The sequence below is a fragment of the Papilio polytes genome, unplaced genomic scaffold (assembly GCF_000836215.1).
Source record: "Papilio polytes unplaced genomic scaffold, Ppol_1.0 DF824024.1, whole genome shotgun sequence".
In the NCBI taxonomy this organism is placed as follows: domain Eukaryota; kingdom Metazoa; phylum Arthropoda; class Insecta; order Lepidoptera; family Papilionidae; genus Papilio; species Papilio polytes.
In genome coordinates, this window is record NW_013525180.1 from 3,902,256 (window position 1) to 3,922,649 (window position 20,394).

Here is a 20,394-nt window from a genome sequence, read left to right on the forward strand (position 1 = left end):
TGTGGCGGTGGGCGACGGCGCGAGGCTCGAGGTCGGCGCCGCGCGAATCTACCTCAATATTTGCTGAACGTTTTTGGATCGTTGTGTTGGTTCAAATAATTATTAAATTTGTTTTATCAATTTTTTACTTGACGATTCATACTATAAATTATAAAGCAAATTTACGGTTATAGTTATTACGCAAAGTTGATTATTTAGCAGAAAGTATACAAAGTTTTATATCAAAAGTGTTCCGCGCTAAAAAAAACTATCAAAGGTAATTATTTAAAACTTTTAATGACATGGGACGATTAAATCATTTGCGTATTTATTGCAAATGTAAGCTAAATAATGCAAATGAAATTTAACATTATTCAGGTCCATTAAGACTCATTTACTATCACAAAGCGGTAAGACGTACAGGATGACCTTGACGGATCGCCCGCCGCCGCGCCCTTTGACATTTTTCATGCCCATTTTTCTAAGACCCCTTTTCCCCCAAGCAACTTGTCTTAGCAGCGCCGCTGAGTCTTACCAACAAGTGCTGGCTTCACCGCAAACTGCTCAAATTACTGTTTGCAAACATAAATATGGAGCCAGTAGGTGCGCAGGCGCACGCCGTCAGGTTCCTAGGTCTTAACATAGTTTATAGCATTACCTATATCATTAACTTTATCATCATCATATTGTACTAAATAATGATAGCTGCGTCTTGTGTAAAAGTCGTCCATCGCACCCAGTGATTTTCCCGTGACTCGCGGTGGGAAGTTGCGCCGAAGACGCGGTGACGTAAGCATGACGCAATGAAGGGAATATGAGAACGCGTCACGCTGATATACCCAGTTGCCACAGAGCATCTACTGCCCTTACAGAAACTCTTGCGGATGAAATATCTAAAATTCCAATAAGACCTGGTAAGGAAGGGAAGGGCACTCACTTTTCGAAGGTGAGGTGGTCGCTGGCGAGGATGTCCGGCAGCGCGGCCCAGAGCGCGAGGTGCAGCTCGCGCACTGGCGCGCCCCACCAGCTAGCGCGCCAGTAGCGCACTCGCGACGACACCACGCACTCCACGCCTGCAATATCAGCAATCAATGCGTCATGTGCAGATTAGATCAATATAATTTGTTGGATCAAATGTATTATGATGTTTGCCGACACGGATCGGTGAGTAGAGCAGTAGGTGAAGGCGTTGCTTTTCTTTTGGGTCAAACGCTCGCCAAAAGGTAACGGTATCGACGTAACTGTGCGGCGATGTTCGCCTCGCGCCTACTCAAAACACACGCAAACTGGTTTCCTTACAAACGTTACCAGGCTAGAAAACAATCGGATGTCATAATTTTATTTTTAACCGGCCTGAAATTCTCTTAAAAAATAAAACACACATAATAAGTACTTATTAGTTGGTTTTAGTGCTCGCTCCGATGTTTCTCGCAAGCACTTTCCTTCCTGCAAGCTGAAGGCTACCAGCGAGCTCGCCGACATACTAACGACAGTTATTATAAAAATCGCTTTATATTTTTGTCTTATAGTTTAAAGAGTGAAAATTTGGCACACTGACCGCGTTAAGTGTTTGTTTGCTACAATAGTGATAATTTTTAAATGAAATTGAGGTACGCTATGTTCGGTCGTTGCTAGAGAGGACATAGATCTGCCGGAGCTCGCGCCAGTACCTAACTACAAGAGGATTTGTTTTCGCATATCCTATTATCGTTTCGGTTTCCTTCTAATATCTACAATCTATTTTATATAAAAGATTGTTCGTAATTATCGTAGATTATCCAGCAGGTAAGCGATATGTTTAAAAAGCGAGCTATTATACCAACACTAAGTTACACTTAACCTTCATCGTAATCTTTAATGATGATTAACTATTATTTTGGTATTCAAACGAGCGAGCGAGCGACGTGAGCTGTTTCAAGTTCACGCGGCGCGTGTGCTGAATTAATGCCGCGCGGTGTTGCAACACTCCGCTGCGGCCGACCGCAGCTGTGATCTGCCGACCGCCCTCGGAGACCAGCCAGTGACCCTCGCCACCTCACCCTTCAGATCCCACAGTATAATATAAAACATTACGTCATCAACTTTCCTCCGGCACACTCACACCGTAGACGGAAACCGCTAGTTACTATCAAGGTTCGAATTCAGATTGAGTTTACCCGAGTATAGTGACCCCGAAGCCAAAACAGTCATACATAGTTTTAGTCGTCATATGTCGAAAAAAAGTGCAAAACAGGTTCGTATAAAACCGTGAGAAGAAGTGAAGATGTTGCTCACCCGAGTAGGAGACGGGCAGGTTCTCGACCAGCTTGAAGGTAAAGGGTATGTGCACGCGCTGCATGAGCACGCGCGGCGGCGGCATGCTGCGCGCCCACGCCCGCCCGCGCGCCTCGCCGCCAGCGCCGCCCTCGCCCACTATGCCGATCACTTCCATGTTCCTGAATAGAACAGTACACACCTTGGTTACTGCACGAAACATATTTAACATCTGCCACCGATACTGATAATAGCCCCAATATAGAGTACTCCAGGAACCAACGAACGAGTAAGGACTCCCAACTGCGCCGTTTGATTCGTAGTTAATAAGTTTTCTCCTTGATATAAAATACATTGCATGCATCATCTATATGCAATTCGGTGGTGTGTGAGCCTACAATATGATTGCGCTGTCCTTTATTCGCTCGAGAACGATCGCGAGCCTGGCATTCAGCACACGAGGCATGGGAACTACATGCCGTTTGCAAGGACCGGAGACCTCATTATTGCGAACAAGTTTATACAAACAATAATTGTTGCACGTGTAAAATAAAAAATAACAAGGAACCCCACTTGCTTTCCGCTTCGGGTATCCTCAGTTCTGTGACTGCAGTAATGACGGCGATAGCGTGACACGTTGCCGCACGATCCCGCTATCACAATATCCTTTGTCCTACCGCCTCGTCTTGTCACAAACGACGTGCTTTGTCTTTGCTAATTAGGCGCACATGTCAACCCGCTGCAAGCGCCTTTCACACAAAATGTTTTTGTACTTTGTTTTATGAATAAACTAAATTGTCAATAAAATAAACGTTAAAAGGACTCTGCTTATTGTACGGAGGGACAAATTAAGATGTTCGTAACTAAGACTTAGGCCAGGCTAGATTGTTTGTTTCTGTAACGTAAAAATTTCTTCGCGAATTCGCAATCGCATACATTCTTACCGTGCCTATTGCAGAATAAAAATCTGCATAAAAACAAGGTTGTAGTGCAAAAAATTATTTTAATCTAAGGTCAACCAAACTCTAATGATCTAATAGTATGGAAATAATAATAAAATAATTGACTACACTCTACGAATATTACTTTTGCTTAGTTGGTGCATACATGTTGAACAGTCGGCGCACGGCTGCTGTGCATGCGGAAGTCCCGGTCGATTCGTTAACTAACATCATAAGTTCCAGTGTAATTAGCTGCTTCCGGTGATGCAACTACGCCTAACATTTTTCTTCCGGAAAACAATTGAGTGCAGAATAAGTACATGTCTATATTTTTATAACAGACTGCTGGCGTCGTCAGCTAAAGATGTGGGTCTGCCGGGCAGCCCATCATTAATATGGTGATATGCATAGTACTTTTTGTATCTATTTTTGGAGTCTAGCGGCGGGAGTGGACTTGCTGCACCTCTTTAATGCATTTGCTACAAAAATACCTGTTCTAAGAATTGCAATGGCTATCGAAGTTATGCCGCAAGGTATACGTCACAATTTAGGACTTTCTTTCATAAATGTAGAATTTAAATTTTATAAGTAATAATAAACGAGACTGAGTTATTTTTATACAATACATGTCTTAAGTTTAGTTAATTAAAAGATAGAATGACAAAAGACATTACAACATTAGGAGCAACTAATGCGTCTAGACTGGCGGGTCGAGAGCACCCGGAAGAGGGGAGGAGGGCGCAGGATGCATCAATTACTTGAACATAGCTCCTGTCATCTGAGTCTTCACAGACAGTGTACTCCCTGGGGTACAAGAATTATTTCCTTTTACTTAATTACAGCAGGTTAGTATATTAAAATATACAAATAAAATGAGTATTTATAAGATGAAAGAGGTATTTTATGCACTTTAGACACACCTATGGAATGACATGTTCATTAACATTGACACTGGTAAAGGTCAATGTCATACATAAAAGTGCATATTGCTTTTACTATTGTGTGTTTACTTTTGTATTAGCCTAAGTTTTTAATTATAATGTAGTTTTTCAAAACTAGATTTATCCTGATCTATGAAAAGATAAAACTATTCAGATATGAAAAAGACTTCCGGCTCGAAGGACCAAAATGAATATCGTAAAAGATTTAGAAGTAAAATTATTTTTAAATTATTTGAAATTAGAACACATTGCCAATGTCCATCTTATTTTATGTCTTTATCTGTACATATACCAATACACATGTCTCCATTAAATTCTTTCTTTTTTTCTAATAGCTTGAGACATAAAACCATGTAAAAACTCCTTGAACAACCCTGTTGTGCAAAAATATTTTGTCTTAATTAATCCACTAAAGAAACATTAAGCATGTTAGATGCAGATAATAAAAATTAAACAATATCCAACATTTGAGATACAAACAAGGAAAATATGTGTGTTTCAATATTCAAAATAGTTTCATTTAAAGTTTGTACCAGATTTTAGAAATACAATAGTTAGATTCCATTTGTCTATACAAACTAATAAACTGTAATTTAGAAAGTTTGAATATGCCACATTATCTATGTGAACTGAATAGTTTTCATAATTTTTACTGATATAATAAAATAAGAGACCACCGTGTCTAATGATGCTTGGTGCACACCACATGCAAGTTCCCATACTCTGCAAAAGTTGATTTCCCATATAACCTTTGTGTAACAGCTTCATACTGGTCACATAACTAGATAGTCCCGCTATGCTATTACTGCATGGTGTTCTTTGTATTATTATAAATAACTAGATTTTGCTCTTGGGAATATAAAAAAACAAAAGTAAGTGGGCTACATGTTCTTCCCAACTATCCTCTACATCTAAGCCAAATTTCATCAAGATCTGTTCAGCGGTTTAGGGTACAAACTCTAACAAACATCCGTCCATCCATTTAAATTTTGACATTTATAATAGTAGTAAGAAATAAGATTAGATTAGTACCAAAGAGGTAGCTTATCTCTTGACACAGGATAACTAGTCATCAGTAAGGGGGTACAAATATTTAATATATAGTAATGTTATGAGAAATTTTAATAGAAACATCTCTTATAGTTTAAGTGGGAACAGCTGTTCATATCAATGGCCTATGTAAACTGTCATATGTTTGAAATTCAAATTTTGCAAGAACTTTTTTCTAAATTAATACTATACACACTCCCTACACTCTTCTGTTTTATGTTATTTACACAAACCTAGTATTTGTTAAGTTTAAAAAAAAACATAAATTGTTGAACTTCAGAAAATTTAGGACAGGGCTTTTTCATCTACTGCTTGAAGGAGAAGTTTATAGTATAGAGGATTTTTTTAGTGTTTAATTGAAGGTTTAATATCAACAGATTAACAGCATAAAGTTGATCCTTAGCCTAATTTATACAAATATGCAAATTTTGTTTAAAATTATCATTTATTGTAATATTTGTGTTGTAAATAAAATATATAAAATATATACATATAAGGGAAGTTGGAACTTGAGTCATATGTAGATTTCTTGTATTTTAAGTTTAAAACGCCGTGATTTATATAGCTCTTGTATACTTTTGGATTATAAATATTGTAAGTTTGATGTTTTAAAAGTCAGTATGTATCTGTAACATTTGTATTGATATTATGTACGTTTTTTATGTTTATTTAACATGTGGGTGTTCTTGTGAATGTTTGATAAAATGAAATAATTATTTCATGTATTTAATGAATAAATAAATAAAACAAGGAGTAAACCAGAAAATTGTGACTTACAATGTGTATGTAGAGGCTATCTATCAATATGCATAATTTATGAACACAGTACTCACTCTCAGCACTTGTACATATACCATATATTTCAGATATCAAAGTAATTGCCTGATTACATTGAGTGCAGCTGATTTGGATTCAGGGATGGACATAGGACAGATAACCATAAGAACATATATATTTGTCATGTATCTCAATTAAACTTTTTATTAATTATTTCTATGTAACAACAGATGATAAATAATATTTTATCTAAGTGAAGTAGGAAATTAGAAATCATCTTGTTGAGACTTGACAAAAAAAGCAGATTCACTATGTCGGTGATTCAAACAAAAACATATATTTAATCCAATGCAAGTTATAATTCTTCCTCCTGTACTTGGTTGATCTTTTTCTTATTAGATTCTATATAGGTTTTTAATTATTTTTTTTAATAAAAATAATATGTGTTATCACTTAACAATGATGTGACAGATAAGGCACATAGCATGTTGCATCACACACAGCACAAGCTGGCCATCCAGCCAACACTGACACAGCAATAACATCAGCTGAGTAAACAACGCAGAGCTATTATTATTATCTTTCTCATTTCTTAGTGATGTACAATGCAGATAACGAAACAAGTAGGCATTAGACATATTTGTAAGGAAGTACACGTAGTTATCACAGACACTGTTATCAAACTCACCTAAGAAGTATGACTAGCATCACGAACAAAGCAACGAGGGCGCCTAGCATTATAAAAATGTTTGGTAAATCTGCCAAAGTCAGCCCCGTGGACCCCATGATTGTCACTCTGGATCACCAAATAGCAATAAAATAAAGCAAGGGCGTAAAATACGCATCGGTCCCGCACTGGCACACACCACTCTAGACTTTATCTAGACTATTTTGCAAAAAGCGGTTCATTTCGTCGTGGATACGACCGCCGGTTGCTCAATTATTTACGCAACAACACTTGGCCACCGTCACTTTAACCTTGTCTTTATCCGATCGTATCTAGCCGTCGATGTTGTTATTCGACGTATGATCACTGATCATAACAAATACAATATCATTGATCCAAATAGCTGACGACGAAATATACGCGATCACTGAACGAAGTTATTTGACAGAATGGGACGAGGACGAAGAGGACGAGGGACGAGCGAGAGAGAGAGTCAGAGCGGTCGTGTCATCTCATCAACGATCACCTGTCGACCTCTATATGTCCATAGACATAAACACTATAGACAGACTGCTTTTTTGGAAATGACACCTAGGTATTTTTGTGCCGATTTGGAGCAATCCACGTAGGGGCCGTGATAATTGATTTTTTTTTTAAACTTTTTTGACGAAATAGGAAAACGCAATAGAAATATTCCATTACGTAAGTACTTATCGACATGTTTAGGTGAACATTGTAGTCTAGAATGTTCATTTTATTTTATTTTATTTGTATTTTGTATTTAATAAGATTTTTTATTATGTGTAGTTGTTATGTAGAATAGAAACCATAAATATATAAAATTATAAAATTCTTATAACAGGTGTGTATAAAATAATATTAATTATCGTTATCGATAAGTAAATTTCATTGTCCCATCTCTATTACTAATTCTATTTTCCAACACTACCGCTGCTAGCGCCAAAATGTTGAGAATCGAATAATACGTTTCGTATATAAAATAAACAATAAAAAAGCCGACTTTGTAGAGCCTTTTTACTTCTGTAGTAGCAATGATTTTCAAAAGGAAACAGATAAATTCCAGTCCTCTTGTACAGTAATCTCTATAAACGGATAGGCTATAGGACGTACCATTTTGTGCCTATTTGATTTTCATCATTTTGGTGCTGACTGATTTTTACTTAGATACAATTTTCTATTAAAAACATCAACAGACGCTTTTAAGTCAGAATGCAGTCAAGAAGAGAAAAGAACATGGACATTGTTAAACTAGTGGTACCTGAAATAAACAATTACGAGTACACATTGGCGCCCCCATCCGATAATCCAGCAGCAGACAGCTTTTATAAAAACGTTTAATTCAAAGTAGTTTTTATATCAAGCAGTTTGCAAAGATTCCTGGCGCCGAATTTCGTCATCAGATGGCACGACAGACCGCCAGGTATCATCCTCCCCATCTCGATGGCTGGCTTTCCAAACCCGTGCGGTTTTCTCGAAACTTTTTGCCCAACAAAGCCACATTGTGGTCTGTCCTCGGCGGTATTTCCAAACCAGTACGACTTAGGATCCTTAAAGAAGCGAGCCTACAATTTCCTCTGGTGCGGATGTCAATGGGCGTCCTTGACCACCTCAGAGTCCCGCCGCTCGTTTACCCCTTCTCTTATATAAAAAAAAGATTGTAAGGACGGGCAGCTGTACCTGACGACGCCCGTACAAGATGGTATATGGAATACATGCATAGTTTTCGATTTTAGACAACGTTATAGCTTGCATCCACTACGTGTATATTAGAGTGTTTTGCACCACGGATGTACTTACAATGTGTCTAGGCACAATACAAACAGTATTCATAATCGATATATGATTTTAATCAATTTTAGAATAGCAACTACCAAATTATTTGAACAAAAGTTTACATGGTTTAATAACAAGTTACATAATTTACAAATGTTCGCTGTGCCTTTACACTAAGCTACGGCACATCAATATTTATTGACAGATTAGAGAGCGACATGGGCTTGAGGAGATCCGGCGGCAGCGGCGTCGGCGGCGGCGGCGGCGGCAGCGGCGGTTGTCATGTACACAGGCGGACACAAACGTGTAAACAAACCGACGATCGATATTACTTCGGTGCTACGTATTACTGAGGTGGCTTTCGCGAGTAGCGCTTCTCTGCCATCAAATAGTTTACGCAATCTGCTGCTACTTACTTTTGAGGTAGCTTTAGGCGGGAATGCGGCCGCGCGTCCTCCGACGCGAATGAAGTACCTCGCTGAGCGACGGGAGCTCCCGACGTACAAGCTGTGGAACAACGTGGCGTCCTGCATGGAGAAATGGTTCGGTGATAAACGTCTCTGGCTGTTCGGCAACAACCTGCCGCTGCTGCCGAGGAGGTAAGACACTTGGAAGTGAACCAGTAAATGGAGAATAATGGAGAAAATAAAAGTGAGCCGACCTTTATTTGACGTCATGAGGTGTAAGTAATGTGTTGCAAGTTGGTGTTGTCGAAGGTAAAAGTAATATATACTCAAGTAATGACCTTTCATGAGTTCTATTATTGACAAACTTGTAAGGTGGAACATTTAGTAATAAGGTAAAAGTTGCCTCCTGGCGGTTATTGTATGTATGCTGTACTTGATATACCTGTAGACTGTGCGCTACAGTCTTATCCCACAGATGAATAACTTTACCTAAAGTACCCAAAGACCGTACCGATGTCTTACTCTCTCGAAGCCGACCCTCACACCTAAAAGCTGTAGAGTCGAGGTCAAGTGCTGCGGGCATGTTCGAGTGATAAAATAGAACGGTGGCAGAAAACGAGATTTAAATAATAAATCAGTATCATTTTTATAATAACATTTTAGTATCTGTAGCCTCCGCCGAAGAAAAATAAATGAAAAGTCTGTCTAACTTCTGTCATTCGATGTAAGCTAAACACAAAAACGTAAATGTTTTCTTTTCGGTGTCAGTCGGTGTTGTAAAATATACGAACGAGCGGATTATGTTTGTCGGCTCGATTCAAACTCTGTGAAATTATCAGACATGTGGATGAAATTCCAGTGAGGCGTCGGGCGAGATGTCCGGCCCCGTGGACCGCGCACTCGTGTCGGCAGAGGTCGCGGCCGCTGGGTACGGAGGTGTTTCCTTTCTTCCTCCTCATGTTTTTGTCAAACCTCACCTTTTACTTACGTAACAGCTGTAAAACAACTTCGTGATGTGAATGTCTATAGATACTGTTCATGTGGGTTATGGCATTGGACATAGATATATGTACGTGGCGCAGGTCGCGAGCCAGCAGCCGCGCCATGGAGCGCTATGAGAAGCTGGCCAAACTGGGAGAAGGCTCGTACGGGTTGGTGTATAAATGTCGAGACCGCGACACCGGCGCCCTCGTCGCCGTCAAGAAGTTTCTTGAGAACGACGACGACCCGCTCATCCGGAAGATCGCGCTGCGGGAGATACGCATGCTCAAGGTGATTTCCATCCCGATCAGTATCGCCCTCTTGTTGCCTCGGTCCTGATAATTTACCCCTGTGAGACACGAGTTTCTCTAACTTTCAACAATCATTCGTTATGTTTCTACGTGTTTGTTGATTACGAAATGTAACTAGTAAGTATATAAAAGCGTGTGACCAAATTTTCGTACTCGTACTTTATGTATCCAGAGCAGGCGATGGGCTCAGAGCAAAGGCCATCGTGTCGTTAACTTTTTCTTTAAATAGTTACATAATTTGTTTGTCATTGATTATTAGTGTGGCGTAAACGTAATTAACTTTAATCATTTTAACTTGGTATCTATGTTTAAACAATGAAATACAAGAGGCATTTCGACAAATATCATTTTTGAAATTTCCTGTTTTCTTTATTTACAGAAGTAGTTATATGTATATCGTTTTGAAACGAATTCTAATGTAACTCGTTCAGTGCCATGCCACTTGCAGCTCACGATTTGTTCAGTATTTTAGTAGATAGTTAAGTATTTAAAGAGCTCTAGATAGACATGGCAGAGTAATATATGTCAGGTTTAGACATTTAATATGTAATTTGTAACGTTTGTGCGGCAGAACCTGAAGCATCCGAACCTGGTGAACCTGCTGGAGGTGTTCCGGCGCAAGCGCAAGCTGCACCTCGTGTTCGAGTATTGCGACCACACCGTGCTGCACGAGCTGGACAAGTATCCCGCGGTCGGTACCCCGCACATCCCCACCCCATAACCACTATACCTGTTAAATACAAAACCGCGTTTTTAAATAGGTAATCGATTACTAATTACCATATTTCGTAAGTATTCGACTGTCAAGATTTTTTCAAATTGTGAGTTGTTTCAAAATGCAGTCACCTTGGCTCTCGCTGACGTACAAGCAACATTGATTGCAACACCGATACAGCAGGGCTCGGGAAGGCGTTTGTAAAAGCTAATGAAGTTGCTCGGTGCATTGCACAAGCCGCGTCGCACCTCGGCCCGCTTGCCCGCCGGCCTGCTGGCCGCCTGCCGCCTGCCGCTTGCCCGCCGCGCCACTCGACCGCACGCTGCGCGACAAAACTAACTTATTAACACAGATTATAGCACTCTATACTAATAATTAACTAACTATTTATTCATTTAAATAACGATAACGAGTGCTAGATTTTTGTACCGCGAATGAAATATATATTAAGTTAACAAAATGCTGATTTTAAGCATCATTTACATGACTCTAAAATTTATGAGAATAACTTCTGAATATTAAATTTGTTTTGAATATTAACTTAAATTATCCATCGAGAAACTTGCTAAAATCGCTTATAGCGGATTTAGTTAGTTTTAAGCCAAATGAATATATCCTGTGAATAATACATAACTACAAAAAGCCACTTTGGGTTCCCGCTGTCCCTTATGCCTCATTGATCACAATGCCCGATTAACATTGCGTGAAATGCATGCATGCACATGCACATATTTGACCCGTAGGTCGCTAGGACTGTGGCCGTCAGGCCATTACCAACCAAATGTATACCAAAGGGCAAAGAGTTTAGAAACTAACACTATTATAGGGTAAATTACTTCGTTTTCTGATTCTGGTTCGGTATTCAAGGTGCAAATAAGTAGGTACATTATCGACGAAACAAACGAATTAGGTACTTTTGTAATTAAAACTAAAAGAAAATAGGTAAAGGTAACCTACCAAAACACTACCTACTTAACTACTATTATCTATTACACGTGTTTTTAAGAAGTTCTTTACATAAAAGTTTCGAAGTAAATAAGCAACTGAACCAGCGAGCAAGCTTTTACCCGAAGTCATTTACGTAATGGATTGTTAAGGAAATCCGATACGCTTAGCCCATTATCATCATCTATTTATAATTTTATCGTGATGTAGCAAATGTCAGAAGGTCAGGGTCGGAGGCGGGCGAGCGGGAGGGGCGGTGCAGCCATGGGGGCTGGGATTGTGCTCGCCGAGGCCATTGAGACTAAAACAATTATTATACGTCCTAGAATGTGTAACTTGTGGAAAACATCTCATTATGAGGTAAAATACGCCTGAGCTATATGGTATGGGTTACATTTAATCAGACGTGTTTTTAGAGCGCTTAGTCAGGCTTCTTAAACTTCGACAGATCCACACACATAAATCACAAACCACCAACAAACTACGAAGAATATTACATTATAAAAATCTTATACCTTAGCTGCCCACCCATATTTTAGCGTGCGCGAGTTTAAGGGGAGATTACGCAAAAGCAAGTGTGTAAATACATACACACATATAATATTTCATACAAATGGTGTAATAATTATTGCCGCGGCCGCGGCCGCGTGTAATGTCCCAATCCGTGTACGTGTACATTCTACCACTGCACGGTACTGCTTAAATTTCACCATTTACTCGTAGTCACATAAACCTAAAGTCTAACTAATATTAAACATTTTTATTATAAAAACAAAACGATCTCATCGCGAAGCATAGCAATTACAAGACATCGCTCGAGGGTCACGTAGAGGATAATGTGTGCAGGGCTGCCCCGAGTTGCTGTCAAAGCAGATAATCTGGCAGACACTACAAGGCGTGGCGTACTGCCACCGGCACAACTGCATCCACCGCGACGTCAAGCCCGAGAACATCCTGCTGACGGCCGACGGCGTAGTCAAGCTGTGCGACTTCGGCTTCGCGCGGATGATCAGTGCGTACCCCACGACTCCGCACTTTAAATTTGTTATGTTTAGTTAAATACTGATCATGCATACAAGTTGCAGAGACGAAAGTTATCCCGCCATTCCCGATTCCCTCCTATTTAAGGTTAAAATTGTAATTGATATTCAAAATGTTATTATGACGCGATAGGCAAGCAGATTTCCAAATCACCGCGACCTCCGACCAACAATACAAATCCTTTATCCTTGTCTTATCTGCCTAAGTCCTGAGTGAGCGCCGTCCCCAGGTGGCGGCTGCTCCTCCGAGTACTCGGTGCACACCATGATCCCCTTCGGCGTGGACGTTCGGAAGAGAGCTAGTAAATATCAACTCTGCTATATTATAACAAAATCTAATTATTTAGCAGTAGTTTAATTAGTATAACGGATTGTTGTTTATAATAATAAAATAAACCCTCCCTCCTATGTATATATCACACCGCACTCACGGCACGCGGCCGATGCCCGCCAACTGGCGCGGCAGCAATACCGACTGTAATAAGTTATCAATATCATAAATATTGTAATAAATAGAGCTCTTATTAATAGTTAGTAGTACGTACTTAAGTACTAAAAGTGTAAATTTAATAATAAGTTGCCTGTAGTAAACTACATTGTCATTATTTAGTATTTGTGGCAGTTATTCCTTTAGTTTAGTTAAATGATCGCGCGCCCCAGACGTCGATGACATCTACACAGTAGCGTGATATGCTTGCGGTGCAAACGCTAAACTACAATATGATGAGTGCGTTTGCATGCAACACATTAGCCTGTGCGTTTGTACCCGTTCCCTGTCGACGAATCATGGAAATTGTAGTTGTAGTGTGGTGAGGTAGTTAGCTGACTGGCCCTGCGTCCACATGCCCAGGCCCCGGCGAGAGCTACACAGATTACGTGGCGACGCGCTGGTACCGCGCGCCCGAACTGCTCGTCGGCGACACCATGTACGGCCCACCCGTCGACGTCTGGGCCATCGGTGAGTCGCACCTCGCAGGTACTTTTACTTCTTAAACTCGGTTATTGCGCAATATTGTTTCTCGCTGTAAACCCAATGCTACTCCTATTATTTTGCTCGAATAAGTGTAGATATGCGTGTGGGTCTGTGGCGTTGGCAGGGTGCGTATTTGCGGAGCTGGTGTCGGGCGAGGCGCTGTGGCCGGGCAAGAGCGACCTGGACCAGCTGCACCTCATCCGTTGCACTCTGGGCGACCTGCTGCCGCGGCATATGACTATCTTCTCGCAGAATACATTCTTCCAGGTAACCCTTAAACCCTAGGGGTCGAAGCCGCTAGAGCTCGAGGAGTATTATTGTAACTGAGCCGGAGCGTTGTCTGCAGGGTATGGCGCTGCCCGAGCCGGCGCAGTTGCAGCCGCTCGAGACCAGGATCCCGCAGCGCTGCGCCAACAACGACCTGCTCATGGACTTCTTAAAAGTAAAATTCGCTATTATTTCTCTAGTCAATTTTTGATTTGCCAAAATTCTATAATTGTACTGTATGTTACACTTTGAAGACTACACGGAATCTTCACATTGCTAAGAGAATGCATGGCCGTGTCGTGTGTAGAAGTGCCTGGACAAAGACCCGGTGTCGCGGTGGTCGTGCGAGCAGCTGCTGCGGCACGCACTCTTCGAGAACTTCCTGTTCAGCGTGCCGCCGCCCCCGCACCACGACTACGAAAAAGCGCGCCGGGGACAGGTATTCACTACGTCACATAATAACAACTTTTCCCTGCCTTGTTTTCTCCTCGACATAAAGTCCTTTTACCCAACGCGCCCTCCTCACCTCGACCCTTCCTCGCAGCAGTCGACAAAGCGGCAATCGGAATCCACCACCTCGCAGCAGAACTCGCAGGACACGGCGAGTATACAAAAAAAGAAAAGCAGCAAGAAGAAATGAACGTGCCACACCCGCTATATTAAACTGGGCTTCCGCTATGTTTGTGTTGCGATATTGCGGTTAGCAATTTTCGTACAGATTCAATACTAAGTAGTCAATATATTAGAATTAAAAAACCGTTTGTAGCTAATTTGTCACATTCTGAATTTTGATTAAAACATTGGCTTATGAACGTAGATTTAACCTTGTTTATATACGTAATCCGGCCACGTATAAGCACAAACTGTGTTATTAATTGTTTGTGTGTATCGGAGCGCGTGTTGGTGTGGTGCACTGTGCAGGTGCAGTCGTCGCCGCTGCTGCCGGCGCTGGCGTGCGGTCGCGCGGCGCCGCGCCACAAGCCGCCCGAACGCGCGCACCTGCCCACCATCTGACGCCGCGCGCCGCCCGCTGCCGCCCCCGCCCCCGGCCCGGGCTCGCCGCACTTGCACACGCAATAAATTATGCAGCAGAAGCATGTCTTTTCATTACAACTGCCATCAATAATATAAACAAGTGAAGTTGGTTTCTGAAATCGCACACAAAACTTGTCAATGGTATAAAATGGTGACAATATTTATTACAGCCTCCTCTACAAGGGTGATTAGCCATAAGGGCTTCAATGATTTGATTAAAGGATTCTGTTACATACATTTATATCAATAGTGAAAGATAAAGGAAATATGTTAATTGTTTTTTTAATCTAGGAAATAATAGTGATGTTTCACTTATGACATTATTTTCTGTGTTTCTTATAAAGGTAGAAACCATTTCATATAGCAATCAATTACTTATTTGTAAAATATGTTTAAACTGAGGAAAGGGTTAACTAAATAGAAAATCAAATAAAACAAATATAGTTGGTTAGATATATTTTAACACAGGTTCATTGCATATCTTCTGTCATGTTTTTGTAACATTGCTTCACTACTTCAAATCCTTTATTATTAAATGAGTTTTATCTTTTATTTTTGAATCCTGCATCATCTGCTCTGTTAATGTGAGACCTCTGCTAATTCTTTCTATCATCCCTTCTAAGATGTTTTTTTAATCTAAATATGTACAATACTTAACAATCTTCACCTAAGCATATCTAAGTTGTTTTAGTCCTTTTTGAAGAGCTGAAATAAAATTATTATTAATAAATAATATGATTCTGTCAAACAAAATATTTGATTATTCTGCCGTTATTTTCTGGCGATTCATTACAAAACCTCTGCTTTATTACCACGCTTCGATCTTTCCTTATTTTTAAGAAATTGTAACATAAAGAATGTATGTTTACGTAATTTACCTTTGTCAAATTGGCAAGAGGTAAGTAAGTTAGTTTATTAAAAGTTTAGTTCATTAGAAATTTTAGTAAATCCTCCTTACCGATGCAAAAGGCAATTTTTTCCTATCTTCAGAACTGACAAGGTAATCAATTCCTTGCAATTTAGCCCAGCCATAATGTGCTCCGATAATAGCTGGGACCAGGACGATCACAACTAAATTTTTAGAAAAAAATTTTTTTACATTCATTGTAAGTTCTTAAGTGATAAGATAACTAAACTAAGAACTATACAATTTTAGGTTATATTTCCTTAAATAACATTTAACTCCAAAACATTTATCTTCAAAACAAATATTTCATTCTGTCAATGTCAATGTCATAATTGTCATTGTCAATTTGTGTTGTGGACGTTTGACCATTCCAATTCACTTGACACTGGCCCAATCTGCTGAGTGAGAGAACCGTTAACAAGAAATAGACCATTCCAATTAGAAATTTTAAAAACCGTAATGAATTACTTGCTAAGATTTTTACTACATTTTGTATAATTTGGTGAAAACATAACGAGATATTAGTTTAATTTTAGATTAAGTTAACACGGAACGTTAAAATGTTTGTTCTCTATTACATGACTAATTTTCCGCGAATGAAATGTAGGTTGTAATTTTTTTGTCAAATAGTAAACCTGAATGTTAGGTAAAAATAACATTTTCTTATCGTTTTATTGGATTATAACAGAGGACAAATGAGAAAATGTGAACTTGATAACGAAATCTGAAGTTTGAAGAAAACTTACTTCAAAACATGGTGGCAGCTCAGTAAGAGGGTGTTCATTTTTACTAGTCATTAGAATTTAAAGAAGCTTATTCAGCAGGAGTGTTTGATACAATTTGTAAGTTTATTTTAAATCCAGTGAATAGTAATTTGTATATGTATGTATTAATTATTTGGTTCGATCACAGGTAAACACCGAACCAATAAGCTTCAAACAAAATTTAAGGATGACGTCTGAAGAAACGCAGATTCCGGAGGAACTGAAGGGTTGTTATGAAAATCTTATTGTGATCGACATCGGCGCTAATTTGACAAACAAAAAATATGGACGCGATCTCGATTCAGTAATACAAAGGGCGAAAGATGCAGGTGCGTGTCAATGTTGCATTAGGGAAGAGAGGCTCGCATGAACATCGCGTGCAGTTACGTTGCGGTATGTCGACATCCACACGTAGACGTGCGTGCCTGATGCCCGCTGCCCGCTGCCCGCTGCCACCAGCTGTCTAATCATACAAATTGTATCTGGTTGCCCCAGCACATACCACACTACTATTATAAATATATTGAATTTCAGGTGTTCAGAAAATAATGGTGACAGGCACATCAGTGAGAAATAGCAAGGAGGCACTAAGACTGACTCGATTGTACCCCGGCACCATTTATTCTACAGCGGGTGAGTTGATTCGTTATCTTTCTCTTACTGTAGCCTTGTGTCTATTATGTTTATGTAACTGCAGATTAAATAATATTTAGACAGAAAATTATAATTCTTGAGGATCAAGTTTGTGTTAACTCAATACATATTTCCATGTATAAATGTTTGGACAAAACATCTGATCAAGTTGGCTGGCAAGGATGGCTGCATGACTAATGTTACCTTGTAGTTAAGTTTGCATTGCAGAGGATTAATGGAATTAATTACTGTAACTACCATCCAATCTTTGTTATTATTTGTGCAGTGTTAAGCAACAAATAATTAGTATATTTGGCAGTTGTATGTAACCTGCACTTTTATCAGAACTATGATGTCATGAGCAATAGAAGCCATCATTCTAGACCATTGATTCCCAGAGGGCTCCAGGTTGGGATCCATAGGAGATCCACGGGGGTCCACAATTGGTGGAATGAGAAGGAACCACATTCCTTGAGTTTCAACTGGTTTTCTACACTGAAGGCTCTATAAATTAAAAATCAACAAAATGTTTGATAATTTTAACTAGGTGTCTATTGAAACTGTAAAACTTTGAAGTGGTCCATTCATGAGAATCCAAAATTAAGAACCTCTTTCTAGATGGAGGAAAATTTTTTATTAAGTCATAGTTATTGAGATCAGTTTATAAATATTAGGTCTATCTTATGCAGTCACCAGCTTTAACAAATGTTATGGCGAATTAGCTTGTCATTGAATACTCGTGTAACTTGCAGAGAAGAGGATCAAAGTAAAATTATATTCATATACAATATGTATATTCAAGTGGCAGATGAAAAGTAGGTTGCATTTTATTTCTTGAGTGTTATCTTGTCATGTCATCTGCCAAAGATAATGTCAGTGATGTCTCAGTGTGTCGGAGGGAGGGGAGGCGGGTTGTACTCGGCCGCTCTCCCGCTATTGATAATACACTTACCACTTATTTAATATTACAAATTTTTTTTAAGATACATTTTGTACCCAAGTAAAAAGTCTGTCTGCGGGCAGGCGTGCACCCGCACGACGCCAAGTCGATGGCGGAGGAGGAGCTGTGGGCGGAGCTGCGGCAGGTGGCGGCGGCGCCCGAGTGCGTGGCGCTCGGCGAGTGCGGCCTCAACTACACCAAGGACTTCTCCGAGCCCCACGTGCAGCGCGCCGTCTTCAAGCGTCAGGTGCGCCCCACTTTCCTCTCTCTACTCTATTACCTATTTATATCACCTCTACCATTTTTAATATTCTCTTAGAAATCATATAATTTTGCTGCCATAAATGTATAAATAATAAAATCATCCCGCCGAGTGAGCGGGCCGCAGTTAGCGCAAATACACAACATAATTGTTGCAACGGTCGAGGTGTGACGAATGCGAGGCCGCCGTTTGTTACATATTGCGATTTAAAAGTCAAATCTTTTAACTGTCTCTGAGAGTGTCGCTCCGCTCCCCGGTCCGTTGCAGATTAAATATCACAAATCCATAGTTAGGAAATCATTTGCACCAACGATATTCAACAAACTTAAATATCGAAATGGTGTGTGTGATATCAAGTGTGGACAGATTCATACAGTGCGATGATGCACACACTCTGACGTTGTTGCAACCCTCCCCCGCCCCTCCTCCCGCGCCCTCTACTCATTGCATAAGGAGTAATCACATTCAATTACTGATAAGTACTACATTCTTCTTCCTTAATTAGATTGAAACCTTTGTAGAAGTGACGTCAAGTAACCGTTTGAGTTATCCTCCTCCCCCGCACTACTTCCAGCGGCGCCCCTCGGAGCTCACAACACACGGAAACACCATAATGCGCGACTTCGTTATTACAATCTATCTATATCTCTTTACATTACATAAAATTAAAATGACTAAAAAATCCAGATTTAGCGAAGATGATGTATTTGCGTTACTAATAACGAATATAAAAAAAATCTGTCCCCAAACCGCGCTTATCCGGAACAATATTAATGAAATTTCCGAAATGCCTAAGCCGATTTTGCCTCCCACGTCCGAGCGTGTGTCCAGTGTTGGCACTGCACACAATTGTGAGTCAATGCACCGCCGCCTTTTACAATTTTTAGCAATCCGTATCTCAAGTGATCGCAGCCGAGAGACGAGGCAACGGATGTACTGATAACAATCTTCTCGTGCCGTAGTCGTCAGCGAGGAGGCTCGTTGTCTCGGGAAAACTTTCCATTGAAGTAATGTTAAGTGTTCATTGATATATTGATGCGTTCGCTTTATGGCAGTATCGCGGCCCGACACCCGACACCCGCCACCCGCCGGCCACGGCCGTTGTATATTTAGCTCGTCTCCGCCGCGTGCAGTCGCCGGTGACAAGTGCAGCCACATTTGTTGTCATTCAAAATTAAGTTCTCACAAAAGACTATTGCTGTGTATTTGTTTTATTTGTTGTACGGCAGAACCCGCGTCGTCCAGTAACTGTAAACGACCTCGGCCTCGAACACCGCACAGAGGAAACTATTAATAAGCCGAAGTATAATTAGCAGGATAAGCGGAGGCCGGGCGCCTCTGCCCCAACCCGGGGACGTCATAGCGCCTCATAGCTCCCTGATTATCTCTTTTGCAAAAGTTAATCAGCGTAATGACTTAATATACATATTCTTATAAATAATACAAACGGGCTAAAGAGAGACTTGCATTTAAGAAATTATAATCCATTGTCATCAAAGCATTGTCAGTGTGATACTGGTCGTGTGGGGCTCCGCATTTGGCCTCGCGGTACACGTTGATGTCGCGGAGAGACGATATTTACGCCGGGCTTTAGCCGGGGAGCAACCCCACTGTGCAATAGGGCGCGCCGAGTAGTCACGCTTCCGAGTCATTGTATTGCTTTGTTTAAGTACACGTTACTTAGGAAACGAACATGATTATCATCTTGACTTTCATATCCTTATCGAACATCACAGTAATAGTAGAGAAGGGATGTGGTTTGAGGGCGGAGGCGTGCGACGGGACGTGACGAGGGTTGCGCAGGTGGAGCTG

At 40.4% G+C, this 20,394-nt stretch overlaps 4 protein-coding genes across 4 annotated transcripts in view; 2 read left to right on the forward strand and 2 right to left on the reverse strand.

Annotated features, from left to right (window-relative positions):
• Window positions 1–6: 6 nt before the first annotated feature.
• On the reverse strand, window positions 7–7,108 carry LOC106101200. Its single transcript, XM_013280353.1, has 3 exons — window positions 6,630–7,108; window positions 2,254–2,414; window positions 7–1,052 (listed from the first exon to the last, which is right to left on the reverse strand). The coding sequence occupies exons 1-3, from the start codon at window positions 6,725–6,727 to the stop codon at window positions 913–915; spliced, it is 399 nt and encodes a 132-aa protein (XP_013135807.1). The 5' UTR covers window positions 6,728–7,108; the 3' UTR covers window positions 7–912.
• Window positions 7,109–8,669: 1,561 nt separating this feature from the next.
• LOC106101208 (cyclin-dependent kinase-like 1) lies at window positions 8,670–15,061 on the forward strand. The gene is made up of 11 exons (XM_013280366.1): window positions 8,670–9,001; window positions 9,892–10,081; window positions 10,673–10,792; window positions 12,608–12,773; window positions 13,032–13,103; window positions 13,646–13,777; window positions 13,899–14,041; window positions 14,121–14,216; window positions 14,349–14,480; window positions 14,586–14,740; window positions 14,969–15,061. Exons 1-10 carry the CDS (start codon window positions 8,685–8,687, stop codon window positions 14,679–14,681), a joined length of 1,464 nt encoding a protein of 487 aa, XP_013135820.1. The 5' UTR covers window positions 8,670–8,684; the 3' UTR covers window positions 14,682–14,740; window positions 14,969–15,061.
• A 1,554-nt stretch (window positions 15,062–16,615) lies between these two features.
• On the forward strand, window positions 16,616–20,388 carry LOC106101163 (tat-linked quality control protein TatD). The gene is made up of 4 exons (XM_013280297.1): window positions 16,616–16,825; window positions 16,896–17,076; window positions 17,282–17,380; window positions 18,404–20,388. Exons 2-4 carry the CDS (start codon window positions 16,935–16,937, stop codon window positions 18,637–18,639), a joined length of 477 nt encoding a protein of 158 aa, XP_013135751.1. The 5' UTR covers window positions 16,616–16,825; window positions 16,896–16,934; the 3' UTR covers window positions 18,640–20,388.
• LOC106100946 (polyribonucleotide nucleotidyltransferase 1, mitochondrial) overlaps window positions 19,147–20,394 on the reverse strand; it is a 7,236-nt gene continuing 5,988 nt past the window's right edge. Inside the window, exon 4 of the mRNA XM_013280011.1 lies at window positions 19,147–19,171. Coding sequence (XP_013135465.1) covers window positions 19,147–19,171 — 25 coding nt within the window. The remainder of the gene's footprint in view (window positions 19,172–20,394) is intronic.